The following is a 14,713-nucleotide window of genomic DNA, read 5'->3' as shown; positions in this document are numbered from 1 at the left end:
CATGTCCTATTCTTATTTTTTTGCCCCAGTTTAAGACTTGGTAAACCATTTAATTCCACTGATCTTTGAGTTGTGGATTAGCTGATGTATTGGGCACAGGGGATAGGGTAAGCCATCCAGATGACATATGCTTGCAGCATGATTAAAGTTCTGCACCACACATGTACAGTTGCAGTCATCTTCTGTTGTGTTTTCACACATCATCACATCCATTTTGACCAAGCAGTCAAACACACAGTGTTTACACATTACCTTCTTACATCATACCAAATCACAAATCCAAGGTTGCACAACTCAGCCTTTTTGAAGTTCATCATAACACAGAGGCGCAGCGCAGTGTAATGGTTTATGACCGAGTTTCTTAGAGTAGTCCTGCTTAACAATTACATGGCACACAGCAGAGTGCACACTATCTTCTTCCACCATTCACAATGTGACCTGTCTTTGCGAAACCTTTGCAGTACCGTGTGTCAAGAGAGGGTCACAGTAAATTAAATGCTAAATTAAATGTAGAGTTGAATGAAATGTCATTATTTGGCAGGGCTGGTTTAGATTAATGTTCGGCATTACTCATTTCTTTTCTTGTTATTGATCACCTTGAAGAGGGTCGCTCTGCAGTGCAAGCTGTTTCTTGTGTCATTTATTATACTTACCTTCATTATGGCGGTGTGGCTCTTGGTTGCTTGGGCCTAAATTGCGGGCCATTTCTTTCCCATGCCTAAGCCTTGTATAGTCTGGATCTGTATGAACGCCCTGGCCAGGTCAAGCCTGCATCTGACCCCGGACAGCTGAGACTCTTTTGGAGTTTCATTTGACTTACAACAGGCAGGACTTCTGCAGAACACTTTTAAAGGGCACCTTTAGTTTCTGTGGAAAAAAAAAAAAACTGTCACTATTTTCCACACTCCACAGAAAAGAAGCCAAACCTGGAGAGGTCAGCCAAACTCTAGTATAAGCCCAAAGGTTAGAAGCAAATGAGAGGCATGTCTAGTCTCTATCCTCCTCATCCTTGCCTCATCATGTCAACAAAAGGCCTCTAAGCATGATATGATTTGGGGTGGGGACATGTGGAATTCAACCGTACTCTGATGTTTCCAAGTCCAAGATTAATCTTCAGCCTAGGTTTCATGAACTCTAAATCGATAAATTTGGACATTCAGTCTGTAACATTAGCCTCAGAATGAGCCTGCTACATTCATGTTTCATAGCAGACATTAACAAACACACTGCACCCTCTAGATGTCAGGGGAGGTTACAGTCATGCACAGTGTCATCGTGTTCTCATTGCTGTCAATACTGAATGTTTCTGAGAGGTGCAGCCTTTTACTGTCCTTGATTCAAATAATGCGTGACAAATTGGAGGTCTCATTCTGTTTGTGAAAGGATACCAACAGCTTGTGATCGTAAATGCCTCGATTCAATTTACTGGAAAATTCTCCTGTTTTCTCTGGCGTTAATAACTTTCTCGTTTTTTACTGCTGTAATAAAAAGCCATTTAGACCTCAGCTTTCCCCTACAGGTGTTCTGGGCTAATTTTGAGCTGGTTGAACTAATGTTGCCAATTTTGGTAGTCAGCGTGTGTGCTTTCTAACAAATTAATCTGAGAATGCTAATGAATCCTTACATACAGCAGCACCACACACACACACCAAGTGACTGCATACCTTATAGTGAATTTACGCCAGGGGTATTTTGTGCCCGTAATTAGGTTCTCCCGATTCCTCCTCATCTCCATCGGCAGTTTTAACAAGACCGTAATTGCTAACGATTACACGTGGATGAGGTAAATAAGATTGCTGCAAGACAGTAGGTTTTCGCTTTTTTCCCCTCTTTTTTGTGGTGTATCAGGGACACTGATGAAGGAAATGAAGGTTGAGGTTTCAGGCAGTAAGGTTAACAGGGCTGAAGGCAAGGATAGTTTCCTTCACAGATATACCTGCAAAAAAAAAAATGTTCTCTCTTTTTCACTATTGCTTCTTCTCTTGGACCTCTATGCTCCATTTCATAATGAATAGAACACAGACAGAAGAGAACACAAACAGCTTCAAATCCCTCGTATATACAAGGACTACACTTTTTTCTTCAAAACTGAATTGAAAATAAGAAAAAACTACATTCCACAGAGCAGATTCTGTTATTCAAGTGCTCACTGAATAATAGCGAAAGACCTTTGTCATTAACCACCCTGGCCATAATTAAGCACTCAGGGGGCCTCTTCGAGCAGTGTCCCAGCACACCATCAATCTTGGAGGTCTAATTAGGAATGTGTCCTGCTGGTCAGTTGGGACAGTAAGGGGCACTCTCCATGCCCATGTCAATGCAACAGATTTGTTATTTTCTCAGAGAAGTAATGGAACAGAATTTTTTCAATAATTATATAAAACATACAAGCATCCTAGGTGAGGAGCATATGTGCATCTTGCACTCATGTCTGATTGTATGCAGTTTCAGTCTCTTACTGTAACTTTTATTGTATCCTTATTGCACACCATTACTTTTCTAGATGCCATACATGTTTCTTTTATACCATTTCAGCTTTTTTCCACAAGACCAAGTGCAAATAACAGGTTCAATGACATCCCAATCACCCAGCAATCACCACACACAAGGAAAATGACTGCACCACACTATTAAAATTAAATAATCTTCAAACAGCTCTTAGTTTGATTAAAAAAATGCATGTATGTGTAAAATATTTTTGGCTTTAAAATGAGCATGTAAAGTGTATATACTGTAAAATATTCTCTGATTTAAAGGAATATGCTAAAAGTAATGAGAAGAAAAAAGTACAAAAAGGAAAAGCTTGATGGATTAGTGCATGCAAGATTTAAGAAAATGTTTGCGCCTGCAATAAACAAATAATGATTGTTACCTCTGGAGGTACGGTTTTTGAATGGTGGTTGCCATAGTTACTCAACTAAGCATTCTTCTCCCTCATTTTTTCTCCAGCCTACACAGTGGCATTATCCTTTTATTTTGTCTGAGTCTGGCTCTCTTTCCTCATCCCTGATTCTGTCTCTGGCATATTAGCAAACAAGCTGCATTGTACATTCCTTTTTTTTCCTTGCAGTTTGAAATCTTCCAAGTAGTCATATTTTCTGGTGTATCTTGCTGGAGACATTTGTAGATATTCCCCTGGGGCCTCAAATGGGCTATCACCACTGTGGAAATCAATGGGCAATCTGGAGAGATCCTATTTGTTGGATGCTATGTCTGACTCTCAGTACTTTCAAATTAAAAGTTTCCTCCCTGCATTTTTTAACCCAATATGTTTTGGTGAAGGCAGGTGCTTATGAATATTCATCAGCAGCGAGACCCATACTAGCTGGGTTTTGATTATGATTCATATCAATATGTTTGGAATCTTTGAATGTCTTATTATTCAGAATGAAAATGTAATCCCAGCCAATGTTCTCATGAATATTCAAGAATACTCAAGAATGAGAGCAGTATTTGCCAGAATTCTTTAGTAAGAACTTGAACTCTTTAATGGAGAGTGCCATCTTTGGGCAGACCACTTAAATTTCACACAAACATCCACATTTATTAGCATAGTAGCAAACATGATGGATTATCCAAACATATGCCAATCTCATTTTCTTTGAGCTTCTACCATCCTGGAATGTTACCAGACCTAAACCCTTCTTAACATTTAAAGAGTGGCTGGAGCTCATAATTCCAGGAACTTTCATTAAAGTTTAAATAATTCAAATCACTGAACTAGATCAGTGATCTTTGAGGGGTAATTCCATAAGAATGAAAACAGATTGGGTTATTCAGCGAACACATGCAAAAACTGAATGCTCAGATTATTATTTTATTGTACTGTCTCTTTACATCATTTATTTACTATAAGAAATCCACTGAATGATAAGAATTACATTGAGATTCTGCTAAAAACACTGTTTGGGAAAGGCCAGCTAGGTTATGTTGGTTCAATGGTGGTTTGCATTTATACAGCAGGTTTCATAGATCAAGTACTTCACAGTGAGTGGGTGTACCGCACTCACCTAGACGATTTACAGCAGCAATTTTGCACTAGAACGCTCACCACACATCATCCAAGGTGAAGAGGGAGTGATGCATTTCATTAATCTGGGGGATAATTATATGCCCAGATTGAAAGAGTCATACTGAAAATTTTGCCAGGATGGCGGTGATTGGATTGTGGAATGCCTGAGTGCTATACGGAGGTGAGTTCTGAGTTTCCAGAAGTAATCGGAATCACGTCTTTTCTGTGGGGTTTGTTCCATTTGTCAGTGGAGGGAACCTTGTGTTGAATTGCAGATAGACAAGCAAAGAATTTCTTATGTCACTTTAAACAGTCAGTTACAGACTTGCTTTGGCGGCAATAATCCCGTCTCTGAGCACTTGCCAAAAGATGTAATAGATATGAAAAGTAATCATTTCAGCAGTTGTAATACGGTATATGCTCTTTCTGAAATCGTGGTATCCATTTAGATTGGATAGAATGGGTTCAACAAACAGTTTGCCATAAATCATGATGCTCTTTCTGCCACTTCCCTTTCCTGATACTCTTCCTCTGCAAAATACTGGAGGAGTGAGAAAAGCATCACACGTACATGTAAACAGATGTGAATATTTTATACTTGTATCATAAGGAGTGCACAGTTGAATGTTTCAAAATCTACACTATTTGTTTTGCTCCCAACACGTGTACTAATGATACTGTGGCTTGTTTAGGAGATGACGCCATTATCTGGATGACTTATACGGCAGCATGCTGTCTTCCTCCCTCATGGCAATGGGTTGCCGATTTATTCTAAAACCAATATTTGGTGCGGAACATCTTGACAATGATAGCTATTGGGTAAAGCTACCCAGGGCAGTAGCAATGTCTGTTCATTTCTTTTTTTAAATTAGGAGGACTAGGCAGCCAGCTGCCTGAATTTGTAAGGGTCCTGTAGGATTATACCAAAAAATAATGTTAAAAGATAAGGTGTGAGTCAGTAAGCACTTCACCATATGGTGTGTAACCACATCACAGACCCTCTGCTGAGACTCCAAGAATTGGTCAAGGCTGATGTGGAAAGAAAAACTGCATCTTTTGTTCTGCTGTGATTACTACCTTGAGCTGTCAGTCTGCCTATTGATTTATTGGCTACTCTGATTTGCTGAGTGTGTTTTTCTCTTCAGAAATATCTGCGTTGTACAGACGTGTACACTTGCTCTCAGGAAGTACAGCTGATGATAGCGTTGGCTTGTTAAAAATAAAAACACTGTTTTTTTTTGTTTGTTTTGTTTATGGGTTTTTTTTACAAGATGCTTGTGTGGAGGAGATTTTTTTACATTCTGGAAGTTTATTGTTTTATTTTCAACCTACATACAAAAAATGCCTTCCTTTTGTCAGGGTTATCAACAAGAAATGACCTCCACGCCCACACTTCTCTATTCTATTGCAACCATCTTAAGTACACACACAGTCACAACGTCAATACTAATACTATCAAGTCTTGTAAATATAAGAATGCCTTCATTAGCCTAATATCAGAACAACACTTCAGTCACAGGGGCACCTTAGGGCCTAGGTACAGCTGATTTCATTTCTCCTTCCTTCCTTTGACAAGACCAAGCCACGTTACACTTAAATATTAGCAACCAATGATTAATTGAGATTTCCAACTGTCCACATTAGAAACCTAAGCCTGAGCATGCAGACTGAAACTGCATTACAGTGCAGAAGGTATACCTTCTAGACTGTCATGAGGATGTGATGTCACCATTCAGAGCCCAGGTGTCAGATGCCATCTTAAGTATGTCAGAAGTCTGTGCAACAGAGAAGATGCTGGAGGTTTTTGTCAGGAATGTGTGTATGTTGTGTGACCAGGGAAGGGAACATCTGACATGGAATATGCTTCCCCGGTGAAGCAGGTTGTTGTTTGTAGCCTTCATTATGACAGCCACAGTTAACATAAGCATGTTGAAAAATGCTGCCGGAGTTTGCATCCAGGGTGGCATATTGGAGCATTCAGACTCTGATTCAATTCCAATGAAACCCAGCCTCCAGAGAAGGTATGTCCAGACTAGGCAAGAAAAAATTGACTGGACTTGTCCCAAAATCAGATACACCAGTATGTTGCATTTACAGACCAATCTAAACAAGGTCAAACTGCCAAGTAATGAAGGGAGAAAGTGCTACTTAATCCAAAAAAGCACCAAGCACCATTATAATGAAACAGTGTGGTTAATTTTGTGCAGAGAAGCCAATAGTCCTGAGACTATATCCAAAAGTCAATGGTGTGAAACAAGGGTCAGGATTATTTTTCCCCAATTATTTCTTTCTATTTTTGTTTTGTTTTTTTTTTTCTTTCAATTATTTCTTGCAGAAAAGTTTTCATTGAAGTTTTAAACGCTTGACCATGTGTTTAATTGGCATATGATGAAGAAATTGCATACCTCCACAAGCGTTAAATCCTTGTGACCACAGCCGTGGATAGAAACCCCTGAGCAAATTTCCCCTGAGACCAACACAGCCAATAGCACCCAAGTAAAGTGTTTATGATCCATTAAGAGAAGCATTTGGGGAACCAGCCTGGCTTTTGAGAGTGACTTCCTTACAAGATAGTCATTGCTGGAGGCTGGACGAAAGGTAAAAGGCAACAAATAGCTGGTACAGCATGACCTTTGCGAAGCCTAAAAGCCTGTAAGACCCATCTACAGCCAATATGTGTTGTGTGAGAAGGGACACATGGTAACTGACGGGTTCACTTCCAGGAACAGGAAGACTGCATGGAAAGGCTATCAAAGTGGCGGGTTTTGTGCCCTGCTTTTGAGTGCGGTGTTTGATTGCTTTCTGGCACCTTCATCTCAAAAAATGGAGGAACACTCATCAGCAGCATTGTGTTCTGGCACCACAGTGATCCCTCCTCTCTGTCTCTCTCTCTCCCTCTCTCTTTCTCCTGCCACTAAACTGTCTGCAAAGCCGATCTTCACATCTCCCTCCTGGAAACTAAGAGTCTATTGACTGGGGCTGAAGTGTGAATTAGAGCCGAGCACTCTGGGAGAGACTCTGTGTGCTCTCTCTCTCTCTCCTTCGGCTTGATTGAGAGGAATGAGAAGCGTTTGGACAGGGATTTCTGCCCCCACCACCACCAGCACCATCACATCCCCGGCTCTTGGGAGAGGCATTATTTAAGGTTACCTCGAGCTGATTCATCAGGGAGGACGTCCCGTCAGCTTGTTGAAGGTCTACAATGGGAGGCCGCTCTCTTCTGTCAGGACTCCTCCATGGTGACGTGCCTCCTGCTGTGGTGCCCTGTCAGGGCAAAACAGAACACCCACGTGTGACACAATAATTACACACACTACAAAAATGCCCTTACTGAACTCATTTTGAGATTGTGCATTTTTTTTAAATAAGGACTTGATTTTTTCTTTAGTCTTGAGGCAGCTTGTCAGAAAAAAAAGACATTGTTCAAGCGTCGTGACTACAGTGGATAACTTCTCAATTCCTCCTCCCCATCTGGTGGCAAAGGGAAGGCACTGTTATTACAGTAGGGGAGCTAGTCAGTAATTCACTGAGTGAGTAATTGAGTGAGAGAGGCGGTGTGTGTGTGTGTGAGTGTGAGTGACACCTCTGCTTCTAGGGCTGCTTAGTGCCAGTCCAAAAATGAGAGCCACATGAAAGAGAGCACCTCTGAAAAATATTGTACATTCTTATTTTAAAATGACATTTTTACAGTACTCTGTGTAAAGCTACCTGTTGCAGTCATTCCATTAAGGTGCTTGATGCCATTGGTTTTTGCCAAAAAAAATCTCTCTAATATTACAAAAATAGTTTACATAGAGTCAACATGATTTCATTTATTTATGAGAGCAGATAATGGGAATGGAATTTGATTTCAAAGGGCAACATCTCAGCAGAAAATCCCAAGAAGGCAAGCTCTCAAAATATATTTCCATTTACTCTTTACTTATCCATAGACAACTGATATACACTTGCATGATCACACTCAAAGCTCATTTGGAAGAGGACCTATAATTTACAAAAAGTTATGAGGACAAATTTGAAACTGTATTAATGGGCTGAGGAATAAAATGTTTGGCTGTTTCCTCAATTCTTTAGAAGTCTACTTCTCCCCTTGGATATATTAGTTATCTTTCCCTTGCTATACATATACCCATCCCCTAATCATTATGAGACAAACACTAGCACAGGATTCTGGTTACTGGTTCTCACTGACAACACCCACCAATCAAAATGCTGCTGCTTCACATTCTAAATAATGTAGAGGGCTGGTTTATTGTTAGACCACGCGAAGTGAATTCATACATTCCACGTTGCACTTTATGCCCTGTAAACAGACCTATAACGATGGTGATAAACATGATTTCAGCAGCATCCCAAAATGAGATATGGCATTTGTGAAGGATCTGACAGAAATCAGCATCTGCATCGTGACTCATGACCGTATTAGGTGTTGAATGGTCGCCAAGGGGGCTATGGATTAGCTTAGTGTGTCACTGCATTATTTTTCTAATGACAACCAATACCAGTGCCAAGTCACAATCAACAATGTTAGACTTTAAATAAAACTATTGGGGCTTTGTGAATAAATAATCATCAAGGACTTCACACTAGTAAATTCAATGGGGAGCAAAGAATTATAGACAGCTGCAGGTACATGCATTTAAAAGCACAGGAAGAAATAAAACAGGCATTTCTAAATGCACTGGGTCAAGCAGGATACAGCTCTGCTAAGCGAAGATACAATGGAATACACTTCCTTGTGATGTACAGCACAGTTAACCTCTGATGCATAATTAGAGCTTTTAGATTCATAGATTACAGCCATTGCCCTGGGTTCCCCATACCTCAAGCTGGCAGTGACATTCAAAGAACAGGAAAAAAAATCTATAAACTAAGCATTGAGCAGGGTTGTCCAAGTGATTAGGCCCTTTTGTTGTCAAAAGTCTCCTCAGTTGATCTTAGGAAACATACACTATATGGTCAAAAGTATTCGGATGCCTGACCATTACACCAACAGGGACTGTAGTGACATTGTATTCAGATACATATACTTTAATATGGAGTTGGTCCCCCTTTTGCAACTATAATAGCTTCCACTCTTCGTAGAAGGCTTTCAACAAGATTTTGGAGTGTTTCTGTGGGCATTTATGAGGTCAGGCACTGATGTTGGACGAGAAGCCCTGGCTCGCAATCTCCGTTCCAGTTCATCCCAAAGGTGCTTAATGGGGTTGAGGTCAGGGCTGTATGTGGGCCAGTCAAGTTCTTCCACACCGAACTCATCAAACCACGTCTTTACAGTCCTTGCTTTGTGCACTGGGGCACAGTCATGTTGGAATAGAAAAGGGCCTTCCCCAGACTGTTGCCACAAAGTTGGAAGCATAGCATTGTCCAAAATGTCTTGGTATGCTGAAGCATTAAGATTGCCCTTCACTGGAGATAAGGGGCCTAGCCCAAACCCTGAAAAACAGGTGTGGCCAAATACTTTTGTCCATATAGTGTATATGTAATGTATGATCCTCTATGCTGGAAACCCACACCACCCATATTTCTCAAGGTCTGCTCAGGAGCATAAGTACAATGACCATTAAGTATTACTTTTCACAATGAAAAAAGAAAATCCAAGGAAGTTAGCAACTTGTGACAAACTGCCCAAATGTTGCAGTGCCCTGTTCTTCCCAGGGGGAAGGATTTCAACCTGTTCATTTTGAAAAGGCAATTATTCCATTCCATTACATCCTAGATATACAGTCCACCATCTCTGCGCAAATTTGGTGTACCTCTCCAGGTTGAGACAGAAACAAGCGTATGAGTGAATCTGAAGCTAAAGAAAGCGCATGGTCAACAAATACATCAGCACACGGATATGTATCCCAATTATTGTTGAAAAAGCATAACCCATGGAGTCATAACTGACTCTTATAAGGGGGCTTTGCAACACGTGCATCCTCTTTTAATTATTAATTTTCGTAGTTCCTTTTTTATTGCAATTTTATTTTGTTGTACTGTCTCGGGGTAACTGGACGCATTATCTGTTTATACGCATTAGTGTTTTGCAATGACAATTCAATTGATATTTTTGTATAAAGAGCTCTCACCCTTGACAACATTCCATGGGATTTAAAAAATCTTATACAGTGCATTTACGGAAGAATATCATCTTACATACAAATGAGCGGCATCAGTACTTTTCACTCATCTTCCAGTGGATTGGTACTACGTCCGAACCATTGGCATCAAATCCACGAACATCACCGTAAAAGTACACATAACCGTCCACGTAATTTGAATTCTTTCGTCTTTTCATGTTGAGTGCATTGAATTAATATCGATTGGTCTTCAACGTCGTAAAGATTGAAAGAAATCAGATTGTCAATATAACCTTTTTTTACAATAATAGTATTTTCACAAGAGAAAAAAATGATGTGACAAGCTATTGACAAGCTTCATTAGTATAGTTAGTATGGGAATTGATTTATATTGATCTATATCTGACGGACTATTTATGCATAGAAAGCTCCCACTGCTCTGCATTTATGTTACCGCAGGCCGGGGACACTCATATTCAAAAGGAGAAACCCGCTGGTTATGTGGTTATGCGGTAAATGATAACTGGAATACACTTATCTTGTCTAAAATACGACGAAAATGTTAAATTTGTTGCTGACATGGTACGACTTTTACTAAATAGGTCAACCACACATTAACAACATAAATACTGGCTCCCATTGCGATCCTTTTTTTAAACGCTTCACCTACTAAAGTAAGCAGATACTGCTTTAGTACGTCTCTCTCGTCGTGCTACCGAAAGTAAGTTCTGCGTGAAGGAAGAATGAAGCAAAGGCGAGAGAAAACGCGTACTAAAGAGAGTGTGTGTGTGTGTGTGTGTGAGAGAGAGAGAGAGAACGAACGACGGGGGATGGGGGGAGTAGCTTCTGCCCATCATCGACGCATCCAGCAAGGTGTCATTACGAGAGCGCAGCTTCTCAAGGTACCATTTCAAACTGATGGTGAGAAAGGCATGAGGCTCCTCAGCGCACAGAGTGAAATCGAAGGCAAATGTAGTACAATAATGAAAAGGTGACAGAACAGTTTTCCTCATTATCGACACGTTTTTCCCCCACGTCGTTTCTATTTTTCCCCATATTTGTGTTCTCTCCTTTCCTCTTGCTCTACTCTCTGGTACCTACGTGGATTTTTCGGGTGCGATTTTTCTACTGTACGGGGTATCATCTTTCCCAAAGTTACTTTTCTCGAGGATATTGCTTTGTATATATTTGGAAGGACGAGCACGGTTTTCCCATAGAGGTAAGTTTGATTACTGCTAAACGAGCTTCTTTATGGTAAAGTGAACTTGGTTGATGGAGATACCCTGTTGCTGTGTAGATTCAACGCAATGCACTGAAACTTTGACCCGCGATGTTATACCGATTAATTAACAACAGAATTGAATCCCTATAAATTCACTTAGATAATTTCTGTCATGGATTGTCTCTATATATTTCGTATGTGTTACTTAAGAGGAAACAAATTTAACAGATTTAATATAGATTATAAATGAAAAGATTTACACAAATTAACACAATTATAAGTGCTCAGTGAGTTGCAGAAATGTATTCGTTCGTTTCCGATCCAACATAAGTAGTCAGTGAAAAAAGGTATTGATTTCGATCAATACGAAACTAAAAAAAAAGGATGCCAATGCTTCATCCAGACGCCTACTGTAACAGAAAAACTAGAGGTGACATGCCAATTTACCGCAACATTTACAACAGTTTTGTAGTTTTGACTCAACAGGTATGGAACCCCCTGGTTGAACAAATTGTTTAGCTGCAGGGCATTTAATTAGGGAGGTTTTGAAAGTTTTTTCGTTGTCATCACTTTTAGGACGTGATTTGTGTATGTGTGTACCTTTATGATCAGAATAAGACTCATTTGTAAAGTGTGCGTTACGTATTTATAAGTCGCTTGTATAATCACTGTGATATGATTACAGTTCCCCTAACCACTTACGTTTGCGCATACCGACTATCTTATGGTATTTTGGTTTGTCTCTTATGATTTTTTTGTGCTGAGGTTCTGATAAATGTATTTTTTTTTACCATGCAGTCATTATCCAACCAAAAATATTATTAAAATTTTATGCTGTTGATATTACGTGCCATTATTTATTTTATCCTCCTTTTGAGCTCCAAATATTATACATTGCTGTGAACTTTAATGATGATTATGTTCATTATTTTTATATATCATTTATAACACTGACTATAACCTTGATGGCAGTCAGAAAGGAGTTTAAGTGGGTTTATAGCTTTTCCATCTCCATTATGGAATCTAGCACACTTTAGAATATTGCTGAAAGTCTGCCAGCAGGTTATTAACCTTGGTTCCATTACTTTGCTAAAATTTTATGTTGTGCCCACAGGCAGACCATGGAAATGGCTTCAGTAAGACAGTGGGGAAAGAAGGTAGTTCTCCCAACACCCCTGGAGCTTCTGACTGACATTTTCCTTTGTGTTCTTTTGTCTCTCATCAGGTGGTTATGGATCTGAGGGCAAGCTCGTTCTGAAGGTGTTCAACTCCCTTCCCGAGTATCAAGCCGGCATCACCATGGCGGCGGGAGTGGCGGCGTGGCTCCCCTTCGCCCGGGCAGCAGCCATCGGCTGGATGCCAGTGGCCAGTTGCCCCATGCCCCTTGCTCCCAGGGACCAAAACAAGAGGCAGGACGAGCTGATCATCCTGAACGTGAGCGGGCGACGCTTCCAGACCTGGAGAACCACCCTGGACCGCTACCCAGACACTCTGCTGGGCTCCTCAGAGAAGGAGTTCTTCTACAATGAGGAAACCAAGGAGTACTTCTTCGACCGCGATCCTGACGCCTTCCGCAGTGTTCTCAACTTCTACCGGACAGGCAAGTTGCACTACCCGCGCCACGAGTGCATCTCGGCCTACGACGAGGAGCTGGCCTTCTTCGGCATCATCCCGGAGATCATCGGCGACTGCTGCTACGAAGAGTACAAGGACCGCAAGCGGGAGAACGCTGAGCGCCTCATGGACGACCAGGAGGACAACAAGGACAGCAAGCTGCCCAACATGAACTTCCGCGAGACCATGTGGCGGGCCTTCGAGAACCCCCACACCAGCACCATGGCCTTGGTCTTCTACTATGTCACCGGCTTCTTCATTGCCATCTCGGTCATCACCAACGTGGTGGAGACGGTGCCGTGCGGCTCCACGCCCAACCAGAAGGACATGCCGTGCGGGGAGCGCTACACGGTGGCCTTCTTCTGCATGGACACGGCCTGCGTCATGATCTTCACGGTGGAGTACCTGATGCGCCTGTTCGCCGCGCCCAGCCGCTACCGCTTCATGCGCAGCGTGATGAGCATCATCGACGTGGTGGCCATCCTGCCCTACTACATCGGCCTGGTCATGACCGACAACGAGGACGTCAGTGGGGCCTTCGTCACGCTCAGGGTCTTCCGCGTCTTCCGGATCTTCAAGTTCTCACGCCACTCGCAGGGGCTGCGCATCCTGGGCTACACGCTGAAGAGCTGCGCCTCGGAGCTGGGCTTCCTGCTCTTCTCCCTCACCATGGCCATCATCATCTTCGCCACCGTCATGTTCTACGCCGAGAAGGGCTCCAGCTCCAGCAAGTTCACCAGCATCCCGGCATCCTTCTGGTACACCATTGTGACCATGACCACCTTGGGGTAGGTCTGCTTATTTTTCCCTGTCCTCTGTCTCTTCTCTGCAGCTCTTTCCCCCTCGCTCTCTCTGTCTCCATCTCTCTGCAAACTGTAGACTATTTTTTGTCTACTCTCTTAAAAGGGTATGGTCTCCTGAGAAATTGTGCTGAAAGTAAGTCTTAGTGATGCAGAAATAACAAGAACCCACATTAAGGACAGAAGTCAGACATTTTTTTCCGATTTTGCAGAGAAGTCACAGATATAGGAGTATGGGTCAGTGATTCAGTTCATGGTGGTTGTCTCTCATCCCATTTTACCCATTTCCTCTCTCTCTCTCTCTCTCTCTCTGTATGTATAAAATTGTTTCATGGAATAACTTTATTTTTTGTACTTTAGAAATTGGCATTTTAAAGGGTGAGACCTATACAAACAACCAAAAATGTCGTTGTCTTGGAATATACAGGAATCTACAGCATATTGTAGATTTTGAAGGAATTTTTTAGGCTTGACTTTTCACATTACTGATCAGCTATGTGTTTTGGTTGAAGAAACATTCATTTAGCTACACATCTTACAATGTGTCACCATAAATGGCATGAAAAACATTAAGAGAGGTAATTTGCTTTCTACTGTGACCTTCAAATGATTCACTCTTATTTAAATTATACTTGAATGCAGTAATGAATATTACTAAGCATGGTGTGATGAATGATGTGATCATTGTACTGATGGGTTTGAGTTAGTATATGAGATGCAGTCCAGGGGTTGTTCCTGTATTTTACAACAGTACCAGACTGTGTCTGTCCTTACACTGGTTGTGGAGCTACAACTCCAAAGCAAGTCTGAACTATCAATATGTATCTGTGTTGCCAGTTGCACCAGCACTTGGCTGTCAGTACAGATGGTTTGGATGTGATGGTGGCCTCTGTAGAGTTATTCTTGTATGTTCTTTGTCATTCTTTATTTCTTGAAAGGCACTGCATGTCTTTTTTTAGCATAGCTTTATTAGCAAGGAAAAAATACTGCAAATGTGATG

General features: G+C 41.3%; 1 protein-coding gene across 2 annotated transcripts in view; it reads left to right on the top strand.

Annotated features, from left to right (window-relative positions):
- Positions 1-10,938: 10,938 nt before the first annotated feature.
- The window catches only part of LOC118779969 (potassium voltage-gated channel subfamily D member 3-like), an 88,913-nt gene continuing 85,138 nt past the window's right edge, over positions 10,939-14,713 (top strand). For both annotated transcript variants that reach the window (XM_036532335.1, XM_036532334.1), the window contains exons 1-2: positions 10,939-11,296; positions 12,525-13,701. In XM_036532335.1, coding sequence (XP_036388228.1) covers positions 12,599-13,701 — 1,103 coding nt within the window. In that variant the 5' untranslated portion in view covers positions 10,939-11,296; positions 12,525-12,598. The remainder of the gene's footprint in view (positions 11,297-12,524; positions 13,702-14,713) is intronic.

This window comes from Megalops cyprinoides, chromosome 6 (assembly GCF_013368585.1).
Source record: "Megalops cyprinoides isolate fMegCyp1 chromosome 6, fMegCyp1.pri, whole genome shotgun sequence".
Lineage (NCBI taxonomy): Eukaryota > Metazoa > Chordata > Actinopteri > Elopiformes > Megalopidae > Megalops > Megalops cyprinoides.
The sequence above is the reverse complement of the archived record's forward strand: the minus strand, read 5'-3'. Positions and strand labels throughout refer to the sequence as shown.